At 50.3% G+C, this 17,930-nt stretch overlaps 6 protein-coding genes across 6 annotated transcripts; 3 read left to right on the forward strand and 3 right to left on the reverse strand.

Annotated features, from left to right (window-relative positions):
* The first annotated feature begins 112 nt into the window (after nucleotides 1–112).
* On the forward strand, nucleotides 113–1,288 carry cyp5 (putative peptidyl-prolyl cis-trans isomerase). The gene is made up of 3 exons (XM_073696560.1): nucleotides 113–154; nucleotides 218–283; nucleotides 345–1,288. Exons 1-3 carry the CDS (start codon nucleotides 143–145, stop codon nucleotides 903–905), a joined length of 639 nt encoding a protein of 212 aa, XP_073552885.1. The 5' UTR covers nucleotides 113–142; the 3' UTR covers nucleotides 906–1,288.
* zpr1 (zinc finger-containing protein ZPR1) lies at nucleotides 1,236–2,980 on the reverse strand. The gene is made up of 2 exons (XM_073696565.1): nucleotides 2,738–2,980; nucleotides 1,236–2,684 (listed from the first exon to the last, which is right to left on the reverse strand). The coding sequence occupies exons 1-2, from the start codon at nucleotides 2,858–2,860 to the stop codon at nucleotides 1,428–1,430; spliced, it is 1,380 nt and encodes a 459-aa protein (XP_073552886.1). The 5' UTR covers nucleotides 2,861–2,980; the 3' UTR covers nucleotides 1,236–1,427.
* Nucleotides 2,981–6,679: 3,699 nt separating this feature from the next.
* Nucleotides 6,680–8,887, reverse strand: BDV59DRAFT_206741 (Zn(II)2Cys6 transcription factor; the record flags this gene model as incomplete). The annotated part of the gene is made up of 5 exons (XM_073694848.1): nucleotides 6,680–7,339; nucleotides 7,400–7,906; nucleotides 7,963–8,599; nucleotides 8,653–8,781; nucleotides 8,838–8,887. 5 exons carry the CDS (start codon nucleotides 8,885–8,887, stop codon nucleotides 6,680–6,682), a joined length of 1,983 nt encoding a protein of 660 aa, XP_073552887.1.
* A 2,053-nt stretch (nucleotides 8,888–10,940) lies between these two features.
* On the forward strand, nucleotides 10,941–14,706 carry BDV59DRAFT_570 (RTP1/Tango6 family protein). The gene is made up of 3 exons (XM_073696654.1): nucleotides 10,941–11,071; nucleotides 11,128–11,707; nucleotides 11,762–14,706. Exons 1-3 carry the CDS (start codon nucleotides 10,999–11,001, stop codon nucleotides 14,550–14,552), a joined length of 3,444 nt encoding a protein of 1,147 aa, XP_073552888.1. The 5' UTR covers nucleotides 10,941–10,998; the 3' UTR covers nucleotides 14,553–14,706.
* Nucleotides 14,707–14,860: 154 nt separating this feature from the next.
* BDV59DRAFT_197077 (RNA lariat debranching enzyme) lies at nucleotides 14,861–17,022 on the reverse strand (the record flags this gene model as incomplete). The annotated part of the gene is made up of 3 exons (XM_073692835.1): nucleotides 14,861–16,765; nucleotides 16,818–16,919; nucleotides 16,975–17,022. 3 exons carry the CDS (start codon nucleotides 17,020–17,022, stop codon nucleotides 14,861–14,863), a joined length of 2,055 nt encoding a protein of 684 aa, XP_073552889.1.
* BDV59DRAFT_166255 (ribonuclease P Rpr2/Rpp21/SNM1 subunit) lies at nucleotides 16,919–17,925 on the forward strand. Its single transcript, XM_073687672.1, has one exon. It carries the CDS (start codon nucleotides 17,334–17,336, stop codon nucleotides 17,904–17,906), a length of 573 nt encoding a protein of 190 aa, XP_073552890.1. The 5' UTR covers nucleotides 16,919–17,333; the 3' UTR covers nucleotides 17,907–17,925.
* Nucleotides 17,926–17,930: the final 5 nt, after the last annotated feature.

Consider the following 17,930-nt stretch of genomic DNA (forward strand, 5'->3'; position numbering starts at 1 on the left):
ATCTACTCAACGCTCCACGCTAGGCCTAAAGGGGATGCATGCGCCATATCGGAACAGTCACATGACCTTCCCGTCAAAGTCGGAGCTTCTCGATTAAGCGGCGGCTTTGGTTCCTCTGCGATCGCATACATCTCGAGACACCATGTCAGTTACTGTGAGTCCGCGCCAGCTTTCCCCTGTTCAAAATGTGAAGACATCACTGACCCTCAATCTCCAGCTACACACCACGCAGGGCGACCTCAAGGTCGAATTGTTTTGCGAAGCAGTGCCGAGGACTGTCGAGGTATGTAACCGACCTACGCATTTACTCTGGTCTTCAACGCCGGCCTAACCGGGTACCACAGAACTTCCTCGCCCTCTGCGCATGCGGCGCATACAACAACACCCCTTTCCATCGGTTAATGCCCGGCTTCATGATCCAAGGCGGCGACATCTCCCAGGGTCCAGCTGCGTCCCCGGCCCCGGATACGAAACCCATGCTCCCCTTCGACGACGTCCCCAAAGGCGGCACCTCGATCAACCATCCAGCCGCTCTGAACCAGGAGATCCACCTGCCCGCCCTCCGACATAACACGCGCGGCATGCTCTCCATGGCGGCGCGGCCGGTCAAGGACCCCACCGCGCCGGGCTCGCAGGGCGCCACGGGCCCCACGATCAACGGGAGTCAGTTCTTTATCACGTTTGCGGCGGCCCCTCATCTGGACGGGAATAGCACAGTGTTTGGAAAAGTGCTGAACTTGACCGCACAGGACGAGGGCGGCGATGTGCTGACGAAGCTGGAAAAGGCCAATGCCAAGGTTGACAAGAAAGGGAGGGTCATTCAACCCAAAGAAGGCGAGGAGTCCGAGTATGAACCGCTGCGCATTAACTCTGTGACGATACACGCCAATCCCATCGCGCATTGAGGAAGGACAATCTTGCGAAGTTGCACGTTGGTTGTCTGTGCTTCCAATGCGCCTGAATCTTGGGGTGACCAGAAGCCCCGTCTGAATCTGGACCAGAGTCAGAGAAGGCTCGGTTGCTTGATCAGAAGCGGAAATCCCACACGAATCGTTCCCGAGAATAGCCTGTCTGCGAGAAACTACCAAGCCACAGTGCATGATCTCGAAGGATCTCGAAAGATGCAGCCAAGGACCGCGTCGGGACATGAACGATGCCTTTTCAAGGCTCCGATACGCGAAGATGTGGAGGGCACCTATTAGCTCGCTGCTTAGTACTACGCGCCGAGATTCTTACTTTCGAACGAATCTTGCAATGAAGGCGTCATAATCATTCGTCCCTGAAACTTTTCTATACCACCCGCATAAGTAAAGACATCCCCAAACTGGACCCAATATAAATATGTATGCACAGAAACTGGGAAAATGTTCAAAAATGGAAATATCATGCACATCATCAAAACCACAGGACATTAATGGGTATATCAATCATGACTGCTGCTCGGCGTCTTCTTTCTTCTCCGCGTCTTCCTCATATCCCTCAACCTTCATGTCCTTCAGCCCCAACTCTTCTTCCTCCTCGTCCGTGCGGGTATACTCCTCGATCGTGATCTGAGGGTCGGCAGCAGGAGCACACAGGTCCTGAACGTAGCTGTTGGCCATGGGGTCCTCCAGGGTGATGACGAACTTCAAGTCGCCACTGATGGCCGAGTCCAGACGGCTGAAGAAACGATCCCACTTCTCCTTGTCCGAAGTCGTCATGCTGTCACCGCCGCTGCCGGTAGTGTCGTCAATATCGAAGATCTGGCCGTGCAGCTGGTCACGGATTTCCGTCAACAGACCCTCGACGGTGGTGAAGCGTCCACCCAGGGTCCCCGGCTGCACGGTGACCTCCAGCTCGTCGCTGTGAAGCGCGCAGGTGTCGGACTTGAGGATATCCCGCGACAGGTCGACCTCATTCTCCACCTTGAGGGTGATCCGCTTGCCCTTCTCGGGCACCTCACCGCCGGTCTTGACATCGCTGGTCCGGTATCCGCAGTGCTCGCAAGCCGTGCTCCAGATGATGACCTCCTTGAAGTACGGGATGTTGACCTTCTTCATGTTGACGAAGCAAGGCTTCACGCAGGCCGGACACTCGGAGGGGAGACTGTACACCTGGCCATCGACAATATCAACATCGTCCAGATCGATTTCCTGCTTCTGGGCGTTGGGGTCGGCGGCAATGCCGAGCTCTTCGTTCTGCTCGTGGGTGCGGGGGTAGTCCTGGCGCCTGTACCTGCTGGACGAGTCCTCGGTGGTGGGTGCGATCCAGGAGTTCCCGGTGGGGTCGTCAAGAGAAACGGTGAAGGGGTAGCCTTCCCTGTCGAGCATCTTCTTCAGCTTTTCGATGATGGGTTCGAGGGCGTCGTACAGCTCCGGGGCCTGCACCTTGCGCAGGGGCTGTTCGCTCGAAAGCGACTCGTGGATCCGCTGGATAACGCCCTCCACCGTGGTGAGCTGGCTGTCGCCCTTGGGCATCTCAATACCCAGAGATTCCACCTTGAAGGTCGAGGTGTCGCTGCGAATCACCTGGCGCTGCATATCGGTCTCATTCTCCACATCAAGGGTATACTTGGCGCCTTTCTCCTGGATCTGACCGGCTGATTTGACCGAGTTGTCCTTCATGTGGCAGTGTTCGCATTCGAAGGATTCGAGAATAATGTCGCGGAAGAATGGGACGCGCAGCAGGAGGAGTCGGGTGGTGCCCTTTTCGCATTTGTTAGGATCATCTTGATACCCTCGAGGAATGGTGAACTTACATTCTCATGGCAGTTCATGCACAGACTCTCCACCTGCATCACGCCGGTGTCCTCATCCCGCTCAACCAGGTCGCCTGGTTTTTGGAATTGCGACTCTTCAACGGGCTTGTTCTCTGTCGACATGTTGTGCGATCTGTTGAATAATCTAGTAAATTTCTAAAATGAAGGAAACAAGAATAAAAAGAGGAGAGTTGTGGTGCTTATGTATCAGGAAAACTTAGCCAGCAACGGCGGGAAAGTTCCTTTACCTTCCACTATCGCGTGGCGGGGCAATAATTTTTTTCTGCATATGGAGGGGCATCCATTAGTCAGCTATTCTCCGCATAACCAACATCATCTACAACGATGCACATCGACTTAAGCATAACTTCGTAGGTTCACTCAATAGATGGAAAATTGATATACATGAGACCCAGACAGTGTCATCGCTTCCCCACCCCACACACTATAGCGCACCCCGTAGACCGATTCAACATCATCTATAACAGTAGTTAGCTCTTTTCTTTTGCAATAGGATAGGAGCACTTATGAGAAAAAAAGGGGGGCCGTTTCCCCGAGAGGAAACGGCAGTCTTGAGGCATATACCAATCCCGAACCGGTCAGTCTCCAAGCACGAGACTAGCAGAAATGCTCCGTCGCGGTCGCTAGCTCCTGAGATCATGCAATAGCGTAGTGCACTTCAGCCTAAGTACGTTCTCTTCGCTACTTATCCAAACGATCCCTGAACGATGCATATTGCTTGTCGGAATCTGGGAAGAAGTTTGCCAATGACGAGGTAACGCAGACAAGCCTGAGCTTTGATACTCCCGTTCGAGAGTCCCACAAGATACCCCCATCGGACATACTCTAGAACCCACTCACAGCAGCAATGTCATCAATCAGTAGCGTGGACAGAAACTGGATGTTGTAACGGAGGGAAGAACGACTTGTGTATGGCGTCCGAAACGCGAACTGTTGACCACACGAGAATATGCGCGTGCCGGACGAAAGCGTGTGTTGCAAATAGCCACAGGATAGAGATTGACCGATCAGGAAAATTGGAATAGCCCCAAACGCGACACGCTGGACCAGTCGATGCCTCCCAATGTGGAAGGTGGCAGTTTCCGATCGTTTCGACTATCTCAGCCAGACAGCCTGAACCAAGCGTTGAATCTCCTCCTAACCTATCCGAAAAACTGACCTTGAAGTTCCCTGACAGTTCACAAATGCAATGCCCATGAAGTAACTCTCGTGTGTGGTACAGTGCCCCCAGGGACAAGTTTTTGTTTCCTCTCCACATGGTGAGTTGGAGGGCATTCGAGAAACGGACAAGTAACATCCATAAAAACCGCTTCCTTCTCCCAAAGGGAGGACAATGATGAGGAAATCATTGTAGTTGTCGGCGTCCGTCGATCTATTCACAATCTTTCATTGCGAAGAGACGGTTAACGCGGTCGATCGGGATCTCTAAAAAAAGCACAAGTCTATGGCTGGTGCCGCGGCTTGCGGGTCTGCTAGCCTCCGCTTGGAGCGAATAACGAGGGGCCCGGAGTGGAGAGGAGGTACGAGTACCCAGGATACTCGAGGTAGGAAACATGTACGGGCACACAGACAGTGGCAATCGGAATAGAATGGTGCTGACTGCGTTCACAAGCAGGGTCATTGCACAGAGCACGATGATAATAACCGGAACGCGACAGCAGGGCCAGGATTGGCAGGAATGAATACCCAGCCAGGAGTCATTCAGCCCTCATATCGAAGAGCCTCGCTACAGATTAATCGTCTCAGAAGCACCTGGATAGCTTCCGATAGATTGATCTGATTCCGACGAGTGGACCCTATCGATATGCCGGCTTCATGATCGCGCGTAGACCATGCTGTGTTCAAAGAATTATCAGGTGATGCGCAATAACCCCGCTAACAGTGCAGACATCCCGAGGACATTCCGTTGAATACTACCGTCAAGAAGCCCAAAGACAATCTCATCATGGAGGAGTCCGACATGTTTCACCTGATCTCGCTCACGGGTCTCCCTGGCATTCAGGCATAAACAGACCATCCCTTTTGATCAGCACGTAACGCCCAGCATTGGTGAACCGACGCGTGCTCTTTTCAGAGGCTTGAACGCATGGTAAACCGTCTTTTGTTGACCATAAGTCTCTGGACATCGGAAAGCTTTCGCCCGTTTGATCCTAGACGGATCAACTGAACTAATCGATATTCCCGCCATGCTAAAACCGCAAAACTCTCGCCATAATGGCGCATGACCGACCATTGGGCTATTAGGGTATAGATTCCCTATTCCCCCACACGCTCTAAAGCTATAGTTCGATGGAAGCTTAGGCCACCATGAAACTATAGGAGTTCCAGAGGAGGCACGGAGGCAAAGGAGGAGAATCGGGAAACTAGAAAGGGGGCGGTCTTTGTACAATGGCTGCAATTGCAACTAGAGAGTTCAGGCAGAGCTGACAGTGAACTGCGCGTAGACCCGGCCAGTCCGATCTTCAAGGATATAAGGGATGAGCCAAGCTCCGCGGAACAAGTGTCTAATTGACTGAGCAAGCAAAGCAAGGGAAACGTGAGACGTGGTCGAGGTCGACTGGAAGAGCGGTCGGTGATGTCGGAGAGCTCAAAGTAAACAGGCGAGCGTCAAGAAGGGGGCTGGGCAGATGCCGGTCACGGGACGCGACGCGTCAACACGTGATCTGCCATAGATCTCCAAAACGGCATAGTCTATACATATGTACTACAACCACAAAGAGCTGCCGTTGTAAACGCAAGTAAAAATTCTAATGGATGAATACCCCTATTAACCACGGTGGCAAGAGAACTTCTACAAAGCTCAAAAGATACATTGGTCATGAAAGCACCCCGACCTCAAACTTCATGGAATCACTGTGAGCTGCTGACGCATGCGCAGTCTAACCGAATAGGCGACCTCGATGAGTGAAACTTCACCAGTTGGGCCCTCTACCAAACTATACAGCCTATGATCATATGGCTCCCATCGAAAGCCTAATCTCGATTAATCAGTCTTGATATTAGTCTAAGGAGAGAATCCATACTTGTGTTATCGGGCGCCAACCGTTCTAAAAAGCCGGCATGACTGAATATGACAATTACATCGGCACGTTGTTGCCTGAGCCAACGTCTAATACGCCTGAGATAGGTGAATTCGTCGAATTGCTACGAATTTGCATTAGCTGACGCCAAACAGGCCTATCAGGGATCCACTCACCGTGCAGGGACCCTCGACATCCTGTATACGTCGCAATGACCAGTCTCCAACCCCGGTCGGTAGTATAGTAAAATTTGGGTGCTCCTCATCAAAATCGCGGAAAATTCTCAAGGCAGTATTGATGGCGTTGGAGTGGCCAGTGGTAATGATCATCAAAGTGGTCGGTTCTGTGAAGATATGCGAAAGCGACGTTCGGATGTTGCCTATCCGGGCTAAATCCACAGGATAATCTCCCTCTCCAGCACCCTAAGCAGAAATTAACTAGTTAGTGTTTGATATAGTCGTCAGGAAGTGATACGGTATACTCTGCCGTCCCGGACAAGGTAGACCGTTGGGGCTGGACCCGGAGAGGCTGGTTTTGGAGAGACTGGACTTGGACGGTCTGGATGCTCAGGCGAAGACATAATTGTGAGAGTAATAAGAGCTCAACTTTGTTTTATCGTATTGAAAAAAATGGACAAGATTGATGCTATTTGGGATGCGGAAAGACGAGGAATGGATGAGGACGCCTCTGTAGGAGCATAGTAAGACTTTCCATAGATCCTGGGTAGGAAGCATCTGTGAAAGAGGTAGGAACGCATGCCGTAAACCCATGCAAGTCTCTAATTGTTATTGCACTATAGATGAATTTACTCGGTATCATTTATCAACGGACGATAATTATAGATTAAATTCACCAAGCACACCCATCTTAAGCAAGAATAAAAGGAGTATGCTTATCATCATCAAAGAGTCCAAAGTGTAGATGGCCACACATCTATCTCCGAAGGGTCCTCCATTGAAAATATGCCAGGATCTACCAAGCCCATGTCGTCAGACCCTGTGAGGAAGTCCTGCATTGTCGGTTCCAGAAATGCCATTTCAGTCGTAAAGCCAACGGTATGGGAGTTGTTCCCGTTGTGATTTTCAAGTGTTGGCTGATTGGTAGAGATGGAAGGAGCGTGTGGTTTGGTTTGAGATGAAGCCACCCTGTTCTGATCAGCATCGAAAGCTAATGACTCCTCTGGAAGGCACTGCTTCAATCGTTTGAGGTTCTCGTAGAACTCCATAGCTGCAAGGTTGCCGTGTTCGCTCATTCTTTGAAGAATTGCGATGGTTGTCTCGAGAGACTCCATATCTGTATATAGGCCGATGGAGGGCAAAATGCCGGAGATAACCAAGATTACCGCTGACGAGAAGAGATATTGTGCGTAGAAATAGCCATACATTGGCACTGAGCCATTGACCCATTCATCGACAATCAACGCATGTGAATGCCGCGAAGCGTGGATGCATGCTTCACTCAGTGTGATAACTGGTTGAGGGAGCTCTTCATGGCCCTTGTTGGGTCCACGCAGCTGAAAGAGAGCATGTAAAAGGACCGGCCTTGTTGTCAGGATAACGCACTTAGCAATGTCAGCATAATGGCACATAATGGCATTTTCGGACATAAAGGCAAAACAGACCTGATTAAACTGTAGATGCAGTGAAACAACATGTTTCTCTGGGGTCTCGTTCCGAAGCAACTTTATATGAGCAGGAAGTGAATGTAACCAACTCTGTAACGAGAGAAGTAATTGCTGTTGCCGTTGTAGAAAGGTATCTCTATGACGCTGCCGACTGTATATCTTCTCGATTATCTGCCCAGTGATACGAGATAAGCGAACGCTAGAAAGGAGGTATGCTGTATCAGAAAATTGATCCTCAGCACCAGGACAAGAAAGGTCACTCGGCATGTCGACATGTATATCATCGTCGCGGATTTGTAATGGAAAACCGATCTTTGAGGTATACATGCGGTCCAAGATGTAGATAGCCCACCAGAGACGAACGCGATGTTCTCGTTCTATGGGATCAGTACACTGCCGAGCAGGAATGTTATGGTTTAATCCTAAGATCAACCCTAAGCGCATGGTATTCCCAATCAGAGTATAGGCCGAGTGCCTTCTATTCAAAAAATAGGAAAAGAGAGACTGTAGAGCACCCATAGTGAGAAACCGGCGGAGGAATGTCTGGTTATAACACTTACAAGTAGCAGAAGAGCTTCCACATGGATCATTGAAGGCCTTTCCGGCATTATGGTCGTAAGATTCATGGCTCGTACATAATACCTTGTGCCTGGTATTCGGCCCGGTCTTGACTGGTCCGAACGACAAGAATAGGCCTCTCCAAGTGCGAAGAGTGCGAAGAACTTGCACGTCAAAGCAGGATCATCACGGAGACACGGTGTGCGATATACAGCATCTAGCTGGTCAAGTGTAGACTTGCGTAGCAACAAGTGATATACTCTACTGAGTTGGTGAAATGCAACGCGGATAAGTAGGCGAGCTTGTGCAGCTCCGGGCCAGCTCGTTTGATCATCAACTAGTAAAGTCTCGGGCGTATATTGGGTTCGCGGGATATGGGCCGTGTTTGGGTTACTAGTGAGGAACTGTCGCAGTCTTGTTGCGAATGCTGTACAAGCCAACTCTCCCATGAAGATCGGTGGAGCAGAAGGATCATACGGGTAAAACCAAGCCCGGTCCCCTAACAGGGGATTTTGGAGAGGCGAACATGATTCTTGAGTGTCCGCAGACTCTGGAACGCCCGCCGGAGTATGATGTGGAGTTGCATTTCGCAAGTGTTCCTTGAGCCGAGCGTTCTCGCGAATAAGCTGATCAAGATAGCTAGGTAAAGTGAGACCGGGCCATTCCCACTCAACAAAGGGCATAAGAAATACCTCTCGTTCACCTTCAGCTTTCGATCCCGTAGGGCGTATTGACATTCATCGCCACATCCAGCTTGACGGCATCTGGCGCAGGGCTTCTCTCCTGAACACTTGACCTTGTGGCTGTGACATCGATAGCAGCTGGGGAAGAGACATTAGCCCGAGACAACTGCGATTAAAGAGGTGCGATAACATACGCGACAGGCTTTTTCTTGTTACGGCTAGGGTAATTCCTAGACACGGGCATTTGTGATACGTGAGAAATTCCAGGTAGGCAATGATATTAGTGTGCAAATGGACGATGCAAGCCGGATACCTGCTATGGCCTAGCAGCAATGGTCTAGATGTTCGGCATCTTCGCTGTTGACCGAGTGGCGATAACCAAATTTTCCGGATGATTAATCCATCCGTCGGGATTATAGCAATTCACCGATGATAATATTGTCAGTCATGATATAGTAGCAGTGCAGCGTCAAATTCGCTTGAAAATTACAAAGGGGAAATTCCCATTAGTGTTGTCATAACAAGGAGACTTGTCTATTATATGGTGTCGGGAAACGCACGTTCGGCAAAACAACGAATTGCCGAACACATCCAAGACACGATGGCTATAAGAACACTTTTGCTCTATGAATTCCTCTGGCATTGAAAATAAGCAATTAAAGGAAAGCAAAATGAAACCTGCATTACCAACCCGGCGGCCACTTTCCAACGTGCAGTTCCATATCGAAAACGAAGCTCACTATTACACCACGGGCGACATAATCCAAGGATATGTGCTCTTCACCCCTCGATCAAATACACATCCAATGCAATTGACTCTTTCATTTGAAGGTATCTCGCTCCTAATAGTGTCGAGGCATCCCTAACAATCTCTTTTCTACAGGAAAAACCGAAATGTGTATTGACCGAAACCAGAATAATACAGCGCTTTCCGAGGCTTTAGCTACCCACACGTACCTCCGCATGGTACAGAATCTGGACTCATTGCAGTCAAGATGTTCGGCAACACTGGGGATTGGAGTCCAGCATCGGATACCGTTCACGTTTATAGTTCCCTCAGAAATCCCACATAATGTGTGCAACCATCATCGTCACCACGAACAGATCTACCACGAACACATCCAAATTCCGTCGACTATTTGCTATAAACCTGCATATACTACCAATCACATAACTATGGACACTGCGGCCCCCAAAACAGTGTCCATCAGTTATCGCATTTGTTTGAAAGTCCGCAAAGATATCGCTGAAAAGCCGTCCACGATTATTGGCGAATGGGCACATCCTATCTACATACGTTCTATCCGTATCGAGAAGGCTCCCCTACTTATTCCTGGAGATTCATACTTTTATCGCATGTGCCAGGGTGCGTACATAACCAAAGGGCTTCGTCAACGCCCTATTGCATACATCTTTGCCTTGGCAGAGCAACCTGGGGCTATACATTTCCGGAAGCCAACCACAACAGTTACGATAAATATTCAGTGCAGGATACAGACAGGCCGCCCCCTGCCTTACGTTTCCCATGCACAAATTAGGCTCGGGGCTTTCACTGCGTATAGTCATATTCCATGGCCAGAATTCCCAAACATGACAGATCCATCAACATGGGCCTTACAACAGGAGCTTCATAGGCATATGTTGTCTCTAGAGCCTCATAGGGACTTGCATTCTGTGCAATGGGATAAAATTCCAAGCAAGAATATGGCCGAGTTTGACCCTGTCCTTGGTACATATGAGGCTTACGAAACTACCATGAGCCTGTCTGTCCAACTTCCCGAATCAATTCTTTCTGTACCAACATTTCATTCATGTCATGTCTCCCGGTTTTATTCTCTGAAACTAGGCGTCTGCTGCCAAATGAAAGAGGCTCGGAAATCATCCAAGCTTTCCCTAACAGTTCCCATCCAGGTATTGTAATCTAGCAATTATGTGTATAATATAGCAATATTTAATAATTCAAATCTGATAGCTAACAGCGTTCTAAAAACGAAACAACATTCAGATCCCTAAATTTATAGCTCCGTTGTTGTTGAATATATAACTTTTGTGAAAAGTACGCGCTTGCGGCCGACTCCCAAAGTATTGCGTATGATTGGTATTAAAAATTTTTACGCATACACTATGAGGACTAGGGCCTTTACTTACTTTCATTTCAACATATCTGCCCAGTCCTTTTCAACCACCTTGTAACTTACAGTTCTGCAATTGTATTAGTCAGCACAGTAATAAGTGGGTCACGTGGGGCTGAGATCATCACCGGCAGCACCAGCAAGAACCCCCAAGACATTGTCAATCTCGTTGTTATGGACCTAGAATGAAGATTTTTTGGTGTCGTATTATACGAGGGCAAATATGGGTGAGCCCCGGCAGGTGAAAGCAGCTTTCAACGCTGCGAACGAGTTTCTGACCCCTGTTCTTCAACGAGGCACGTATTTTATATTTCCCATGCATCCGCTTCTTCACATATTGACCAGATCAAAGAGGAAATCCAAAAAGCCCGGGGGAACTCTTTGGTAGAAATCTTGAGCAAAGATCTTTTGAACTCGCCAGAGAACGAAAGCGTGCGGAGACGCCTCATCATTGAAAGAGCTGTAGAGATTCTCTTTCGAATCCATCTGTCATTTGTTACCCCGGTAAATGATGCAACATCACACACCGTCGAGGAAACAGAAGATCCAGCTCTTGAGGATGCTAAACGACGACGTTTACTCCATGCACTGCTTGATTTGATCTCCTTGGAGGGGATTTACCCGTCTCAATCGTTTGGCGTTGGCATTCCGCTTCAACAGCGCGTCATCTCTGTGCTGCCAGCAGGCGTGATTGCGCAACAACAACAGAACCCCGCACATGATAGCCCCCAAGATGTGTCACTTTTGGACTATGTACTGCAACGGGTCACTGAGATACTGCTCGATGCACGGCCTAGTATTCAGCCTGTCATTCGCGGTCGTATTCTGAGCGACGTGATTAGTGGAACCACGGACCTCGCATTCAATTCCAAGACTTTGTCCTCAGACAGAAAAGAATGGTATTATGGTGTACTCACCAAGGTTATTGAAGAGTAGGTTCTATCTGTGACATCTTGTTATTGTTGCCCCATATTAAGAGAGTGCAGGACATCTAGCCCGGTGCTTCTGTCGACACTGTCAAGTTTTCTCCAATCCGATACCGCATCGTGGTTCAAAGCAATAATCTCGGCCCAGCTATCCAGGGTCCCTCTAAGGCAGGATGGTGTACTGCAAACGATAATATTCCTCGCGTCCCAGTTCTCCCCGAGTCTGGGAAACGACTCGCAGGCTCAGACTTCCAACGGACCACATTTTACAGTCCAAGCTATCATGCAGACTTCGCGCCTCCTCTCATCAGTGCCTCAGGGCATGGATCCAAGGGAGTATTTCACGGCTATTGCACCTCAACTTTTGAGCCTCATCGATGGGGACGATCCGGATTTGAGGAAAACTGCTGCATACGCCGTGGGTAACGGGATCCTATGCAAGCGCCAATATGGGGCTCCTGGAACCATAGGTTATTCCATATTCCTGGAACCTATATTCAAGACGCTTACGGCAGCCCTGGATAACCTGTCCCGGGAATACATGAGGTTCCATCCTAACCCCAAAGAACTATCATCGGAAAAGGTTCTAGTCGACGAGAATATGTTATATAGGGCTGTTGACAGGTTGAGGAGCCTCGTTCTTCAACCTCCAAACCCAAGTCTTGTTAAGCGCGTTGTCTATCCCATCCTTCTTCCCCTCTGGGGATTGGCTTGCTTTGCGACACAGAACGAAAAGCTCGATCTCCACGAGAAGATTATGACGGTACTGCACACCTATTTTGGGATATCCGTCGGGCTGCAGCCGTGGACTAAACTGGTCGATAATCTTCTCTGGGACGGAGGAGCTACCTGGACGTACAGCCTCGAGCTAGATGATAGGGTGTCACTGGTAAAACGAAGCCCTGGAGAGTCAGGTGGCGTGAATGTGGTCCAGCTTGTTGACACGCTGCAAACGCGCGCCGAGGTATTTATCAAAACGCTGGAAGCTGAACCTAGCTCGGAAGAACGCACTGCGGATATTTTCCTATATGTGAGTGAGAGGTGGTTAGTACGGCCTTCCACCAGGGAAGAAGTACTGGGAAGATCGCAGCTTTCGCAAGAGACCGACAGTTTTCAAAACATGCAAAGGCAGCTGGTCAGTGCCAAACTAGCAGAGGCATTGCTCAACAAGTTCAAGGACAGTCTATCTCGGCGTCCTCTCAGGGTTCTCGAGCTTATCAAACAGATCATCAACGCCGAATACAGCCGGCTCGGAAAACGAAGCCCGGAGGCAAGTGCTCACAATTCAGGGAGCGTGTCTTTATCATCTCTTGCGAATATAGTTCCATCTCAAGAGACTGAGGAAGAGCACGCTTCAAACGATGACACCGCAGAGACACTACCAGCAGTTTTCAGTCTACTTTCTACCATCCTTGCCTCTCCTGAATTCTCTGCAACCCTAGAAAGTATTCCGCTCCTGCAAAACATCAAAGACACATTGGACAAACTCATTCCACACCTCCCGTCCTCGCTTGCGAAGCCAGGAACCACAGCGACAATGCTTCTGGAAATACATATCTCATCTCCTGAGGAACATGGTTCACAAAAGTCCTCGAGTGAAACATCCGATTTCGATATCCATCGTCGAGCATTGACGAATCTCAATTCTGAGCTCCCGCCAGTCCAGGCTGAGGGATTCTCATTGCTATCAGATTTGATCAAAAAAGCGTCCCCAGTTCTCGATATCCCCTCCACATTAACTCTTCTTCTGTCTATCCTTACCGATAGCTCCGAAACAGCAGCTAGTGACGAGTTCATCTATCTCAATGCCATTAAATTAATCGGCACATTGGCCTCGCGACATCCCCGAACAGTTATCAAAACACTTGTCGACCGCTACACAGACCGCAGCGAACAAGCAACTCTCGACCAGCGACTGAAAATCGGCGAATCGATCCTACGCACCGTACAGGATCTCGGCGAGGCACTAACAGGGGAGACCGCCAAAATCCTGGGCGAGGGTGTGATCGCCGTTGCAGGTCGGCGGGCTCTCAAGCCACAGGCACAGAAGAATAGACGACAGCAGCTTGAGAAGGAGAAGCGAGAGAAGGAGCGCGAGTTACGGAAGAAGCAGAGGGAATCAGCTATGCCGGAAGGCTGGAAGATATCGTCCCCTGCGTTGATGCCGGATCAGGAAGCTGGCGACGATGACTCGGATCAGGAGAGCCCCGAGCAGGCTACCCATTCAGCTAACATTGTCGCTGCTTGGGCTGCAGGTGCAGCCTCCGACGAAGAACCGGAGGATCTGAGAGTCAGGGCCTCTGCGTTATCTGTCCTGGCGACTGCCGTTCAGACAAATATTGCTGGTCTCGGTGCTAGCGTGGTTGGTTCTGCGGTCGACCTTGCGATCTCCACGTTGATGTTAGAGCCGGAGGATGAGTCCGCAATCTTGCGGCGTGCAAGTGTTGTCCTTCTTCTGGATGTTTTGAAAGCATTCGATGCAGCGCGTGAAGCACGTGGAAGCAACGCACTCGGATTCGGCTTTTCGCTTTCTGATGATGCACCTAGCGGCAGCCACTGGAAGGAAAACCTCGGTGGTTCCGAGCCTACAAGTGTTGGGAATATACCGCACATGTTACGCAGTTTGCACTTCGTGGAGAGCCGTGAAACAGATAGCATCGTTAGGGGCCATATTCGCGTGTTGATCGAGAGCCTGGAAGCCTGGTTAGAAAAGTCACTTCTATGGGGAATCGGGACCCGCGAAGACGATAATGAACCCAGAATGGAGCTCGGGGATCGCCTTGCTGGTCTCCAAGTAGACCCGTTGGCGGAAAGGACCCAAGGACGGCCGAGGATCGAGGAGATAGAATAGACAAGATCTACATTTTGGTACCTTGGAAGGTCGGAATGAAACGAAACTCTTGAATGAAACACAGTCCTGATTCACTAACACATTGTTGGTATTGTACATTATCTGCCTGATCGTGATTTGTGACAGCTCTCAGAATGCCACAAGAGTGTAGGATAAAGTAAGATCTCACTAATGTCGATTATGTTAATTTTCATTTAAACACCTCGACATACTCGGAACTAGAACCCCAGATAGCATGGTTCTTCATGGATCACATTAGAATGAACTCTCGTCATGAAATGTTGCGCTCGTGCAAGGCGTGAATGGATTTAGCGACGGCCGCGGCCGCGGCCACGCCCACGACTGCCGCGACCACCACCACCACGGCCAGGGCCGAAGCCGCGACGGGGATGCTGAGGCCGGGCTTCACGTGGGCCAGAATTCATGCGAGACTGTCGTTCTTCGTCACTGAGGTGGAACTTGTTCTCGATATTGAGGAGTTCACAGAACTGTGCCGTCTGGGGATTCGTGTACTCTGGTGGCATTTGGTCGGTTGTGATAGGGATGGCAGGGTCGTAGAATGGAGCAGTGGGTGTGAAGTTTTCAGGTACTGTCATCTTCCCTGGCTTAACAACGTTTTCTTCAACCCAGTCCTCTTCCGCTTCGATCAAAGGCTTGTAGGCAATGTCCCCTTTGTCTGCGGGGGGTCTGGCGGAGGGATCACCCAACTGCAGGTCAGGAGCAAAGACGCGTGTAATCGCCAACCATTCCTTGTCATACTGTAGGCGGTAAGGACGCTGGCACTGCGCCTCTTCATGTTCTGAAATTGTGTGGAATTCAACAAGCTGGAGGAAATCACGATTGGGGAGACATTTGTCCAAGGCGAGGAAGTCAGTCCGGTTGTTGGAGATGGTATCGGGCAAAGGCCCATTGATAGGTTCTGGCTCAGGCTTAGGACGTGAAAAGCTCGCTGGGAGCTGGTTGCGAAGCTCTTCAGAGACGTCTGTCGGAATCCGTTGAGAGGGCTGGGTAGTGGATGGAGCGGCTGGTGCAGGAGGGGGAATATTCTTAGAAGCCGGACCTGGGGCAGACTTCGTAGGAACGTCGTGGTCAGAATCACTGTCCAGGTCTAGATCAATCTCATCGGCGTTCTTGACCGATTGAGATTCCTGGGTTTTTTGCTTCTTGCGATCACGTCCTTCGCCATTGTACTCCGCCCCAGTCAGTTTGCGACCAGCGCCATCCATATCAACTTCAACTTTGCGCCAGGTCAGGTTGTGCTTGATGTTGGTGATGGCGGCATCATTTTGCGGCAAATTTTGAGAAGAAGCCTCATTTTGGGCCGCAACAGCATGGAAATTGTTCCAAGCGGACAACTTGTCCTGGAGGGTCTCATTATCGTCAGGCAGCAGGGCTTTCGTGGGGGTTTCGACGTTGTCTTCTTGGACAGCAGTCGCTTGTTCGGATTGTGCGGAGGCTGCATCAGCACGGGGTAGGACCTCCTGGGTCTCGTCGAAGATCTCTTTCAGCGTGGAGGCAACGGCTCCGTCCATGCCAAAAGAAACCTGGCGCCCCTGTGGATGGCTACCCTGGGAAGCGATCTCTCCAGGATTCGAGACTGGGCGCCCACACGGTCTATACTCGCCATGTGCGATGGACGCGGCAAATTTGACATGCAGGTGAGCGGAAAACCAGTAAGCCGGACGCAGGCGATCCAGGACGTATTTTGCGGCGACGTTGCCGAGTTTTCCATCGTGCGAGTCTTGACGGAAGCCTCTCTTGACCCTAAAAAGAGCCTCGTGATCGCCAGAGTATTCGACCTGCTTGGGCCAATCATGAGAAAGACCAAGGTCGACTTGTGTACGGATCTGCAAGAGCTTGCGGACATCAAGTTCTCTCACGTGGTAGATGCTCTGGACATCGTCGCGGTTGTAGGGGAGTCTTTCGAAGTGGGGTTTTCTGTAATCATACCCTTTCCAGATCCCCGACATCCCAGCGATGCGGAGGGGGCCACAGCGAAGAACATTTGCGGCGCCCATGTAGTAGATGTTAGGAGCTACCCACCCACCGTAGTAGAGCTCGAACAGATGGTTTCCAGCTTCGTGGTTACCGCCGATGAAGATAGTCAGGTAAGGGGCAGTACGCTGGCCGCTGTAGTATTCGTGGAAGTCACCCAACTCCTTGTATTTGTTGGGGACCGACATGCATGCCATGTCGTTAGAATTTCGAACGGCCTTGACAAGTTAGTGGAGCTAGGTCTCGAATTATGAAGATGGTGGGATTTACCTGGAAGTCACCTCCAATGATCAGGAGATCTACACCGTCCCAGCCTTTCAGACTGGCGGCTTTTTCGACCGAAGCGTAGATATCGTTCAGGCAGCCATGGCCCTAGTGGGAAAATTAGATGGAGAGAAAGGGAGTAAAGGGAAGAGAAAAAACATACGCAACCTTCCAGGGCGACCCTGATGGAGCCTGGCTTGGAGTCTTCCATGACGTTGGCGAGATAGGTTGGGAAATGAGAGTAAGAGTCTAATGAGCGCGATGGAGGATCATACCAGTAAATGAAGGAAGAAGAGAGAAGGATGTGTGAGGGGATGAGAGAAGAGAAGAAAAAGAAGGGGTGGTGGTTGTGTTTGTAGGTGAAGATGAGGTGAAGTGAAAGAGGAACAAGACGTGGTGGTGGTTTGGATGTTCCGCATTTTTTATCTGATCCGCCCCATATAAAATAAAAATCTCCAACATTCACTGTCCCCATTGCGTTTCCTTCTCTCATATTTACCACAATATTATTCTACTCCCAGAATGCCTCTCAGTGAGCGCACTCCTCGGCTGAATTTCCTCAGGGATTCAGCCAGCGCGTTGAATAGACTGAGTCCGTCCACAGCAGCCCATCTGATGACAGTCCATCATGGCATTCTTCTGGATGAATCGCGCTCTCTGAACGCACGTCAACAAGAACTGTCCTGTGGAGCATGTGGGAGTATCCGCAACCCTGAAACTACTAAGACCATCCAAGTTGGGTCGAAGAAGGGGAAACGCTGCGGGATGAAGGGGACAGTTGGGAATGGAGCGGTGGTATCCAAATGCCTCCGCTGTCGCCGACGCACCGTCAAACCCGTCCGAAGAGAAGCCAACCGTGCCAGTGCTCCCACCAAGGCGACCTCTACAACATCCTCGGTCTCGTCAACCCCTTCGGCCGTTGCGGGGGCTTCTGCAGGGGAAGAGAGCACTGCGACCCCCAAGGCATCGGACAACGCCAGCAGCAAGAAACGTGCCAAAGCCCGCAAACAGGGCGGACTACAGGCTCTCCTGGCATCCAAGAAGCAGTCGACCTCGGGATCTTCCTTGGATCTGTTTGATTTCCTCCAGTCGTGAGCTGGATGTTGTCGATGCAGCATC

This window comes from Aspergillus ambiguus, assembly GCF_047715705.1.
Source record: "Aspergillus ambiguus strain CBS 117.58 unplaced genomic scaffold BDV59scaffold_1, whole genome shotgun sequence".
Lineage (NCBI taxonomy): Eukaryota > Fungi > Ascomycota > Eurotiomycetes > Eurotiales > Aspergillaceae > Aspergillus > Aspergillus ambiguus.

Bases quoted from the DNA above. Each gene is read 5' to 3' on its own strand.
- cyp5 (XM_073696560.1), top strand. The intron at 284-344 runs GTATGTAACCGA...CGGGTACCACAG, and splicing joins CAGTGCCGAGGACTGTCGAG to AACTTCCTCGCCCTCTGCGC.
- zpr1 (XM_073696565.1), bottom strand. From the start codon at position 2,860: ATGTCGACAGAGAACAAGCCCGTTGAAGAGTCGCAATTCCAAAAACCA. The intron at 2,685-2,737 runs GTAAGTTCACCA...AAATGCGAAAAG, and splicing joins GCATGAACTGCCATGAGAAT to GGCACCACCCGACTCCTCCT.
- BDV59DRAFT_570 (XM_073696654.1), top strand. From the start codon at position 10,999: ATGGGTGAGCCCCGGCAGGTGAAAGCAGCTTTCAACGCTGCGAACGAG. The intron at 11,072-11,127 runs GCACGTATTTTA...ACCAGATCAAAG, and splicing joins GACCCCTGTTCTTCAACGAG to AGGAAATCCAAAAAGCCCGG. The intron at 11,708-11,761 runs GTAGGTTCTATC...AAGAGAGTGCAG, and splicing joins CTCACCAAGGTTATTGAAGA to GACATCTAGCCCGGTGCTTC.
- BDV59DRAFT_166255 (XM_073687672.1), top strand. From the start codon at position 17,334: ATGCCTCTCAGTGAGCGCACTCCTCGGCTGAATTTCCTCAGGGATTCA.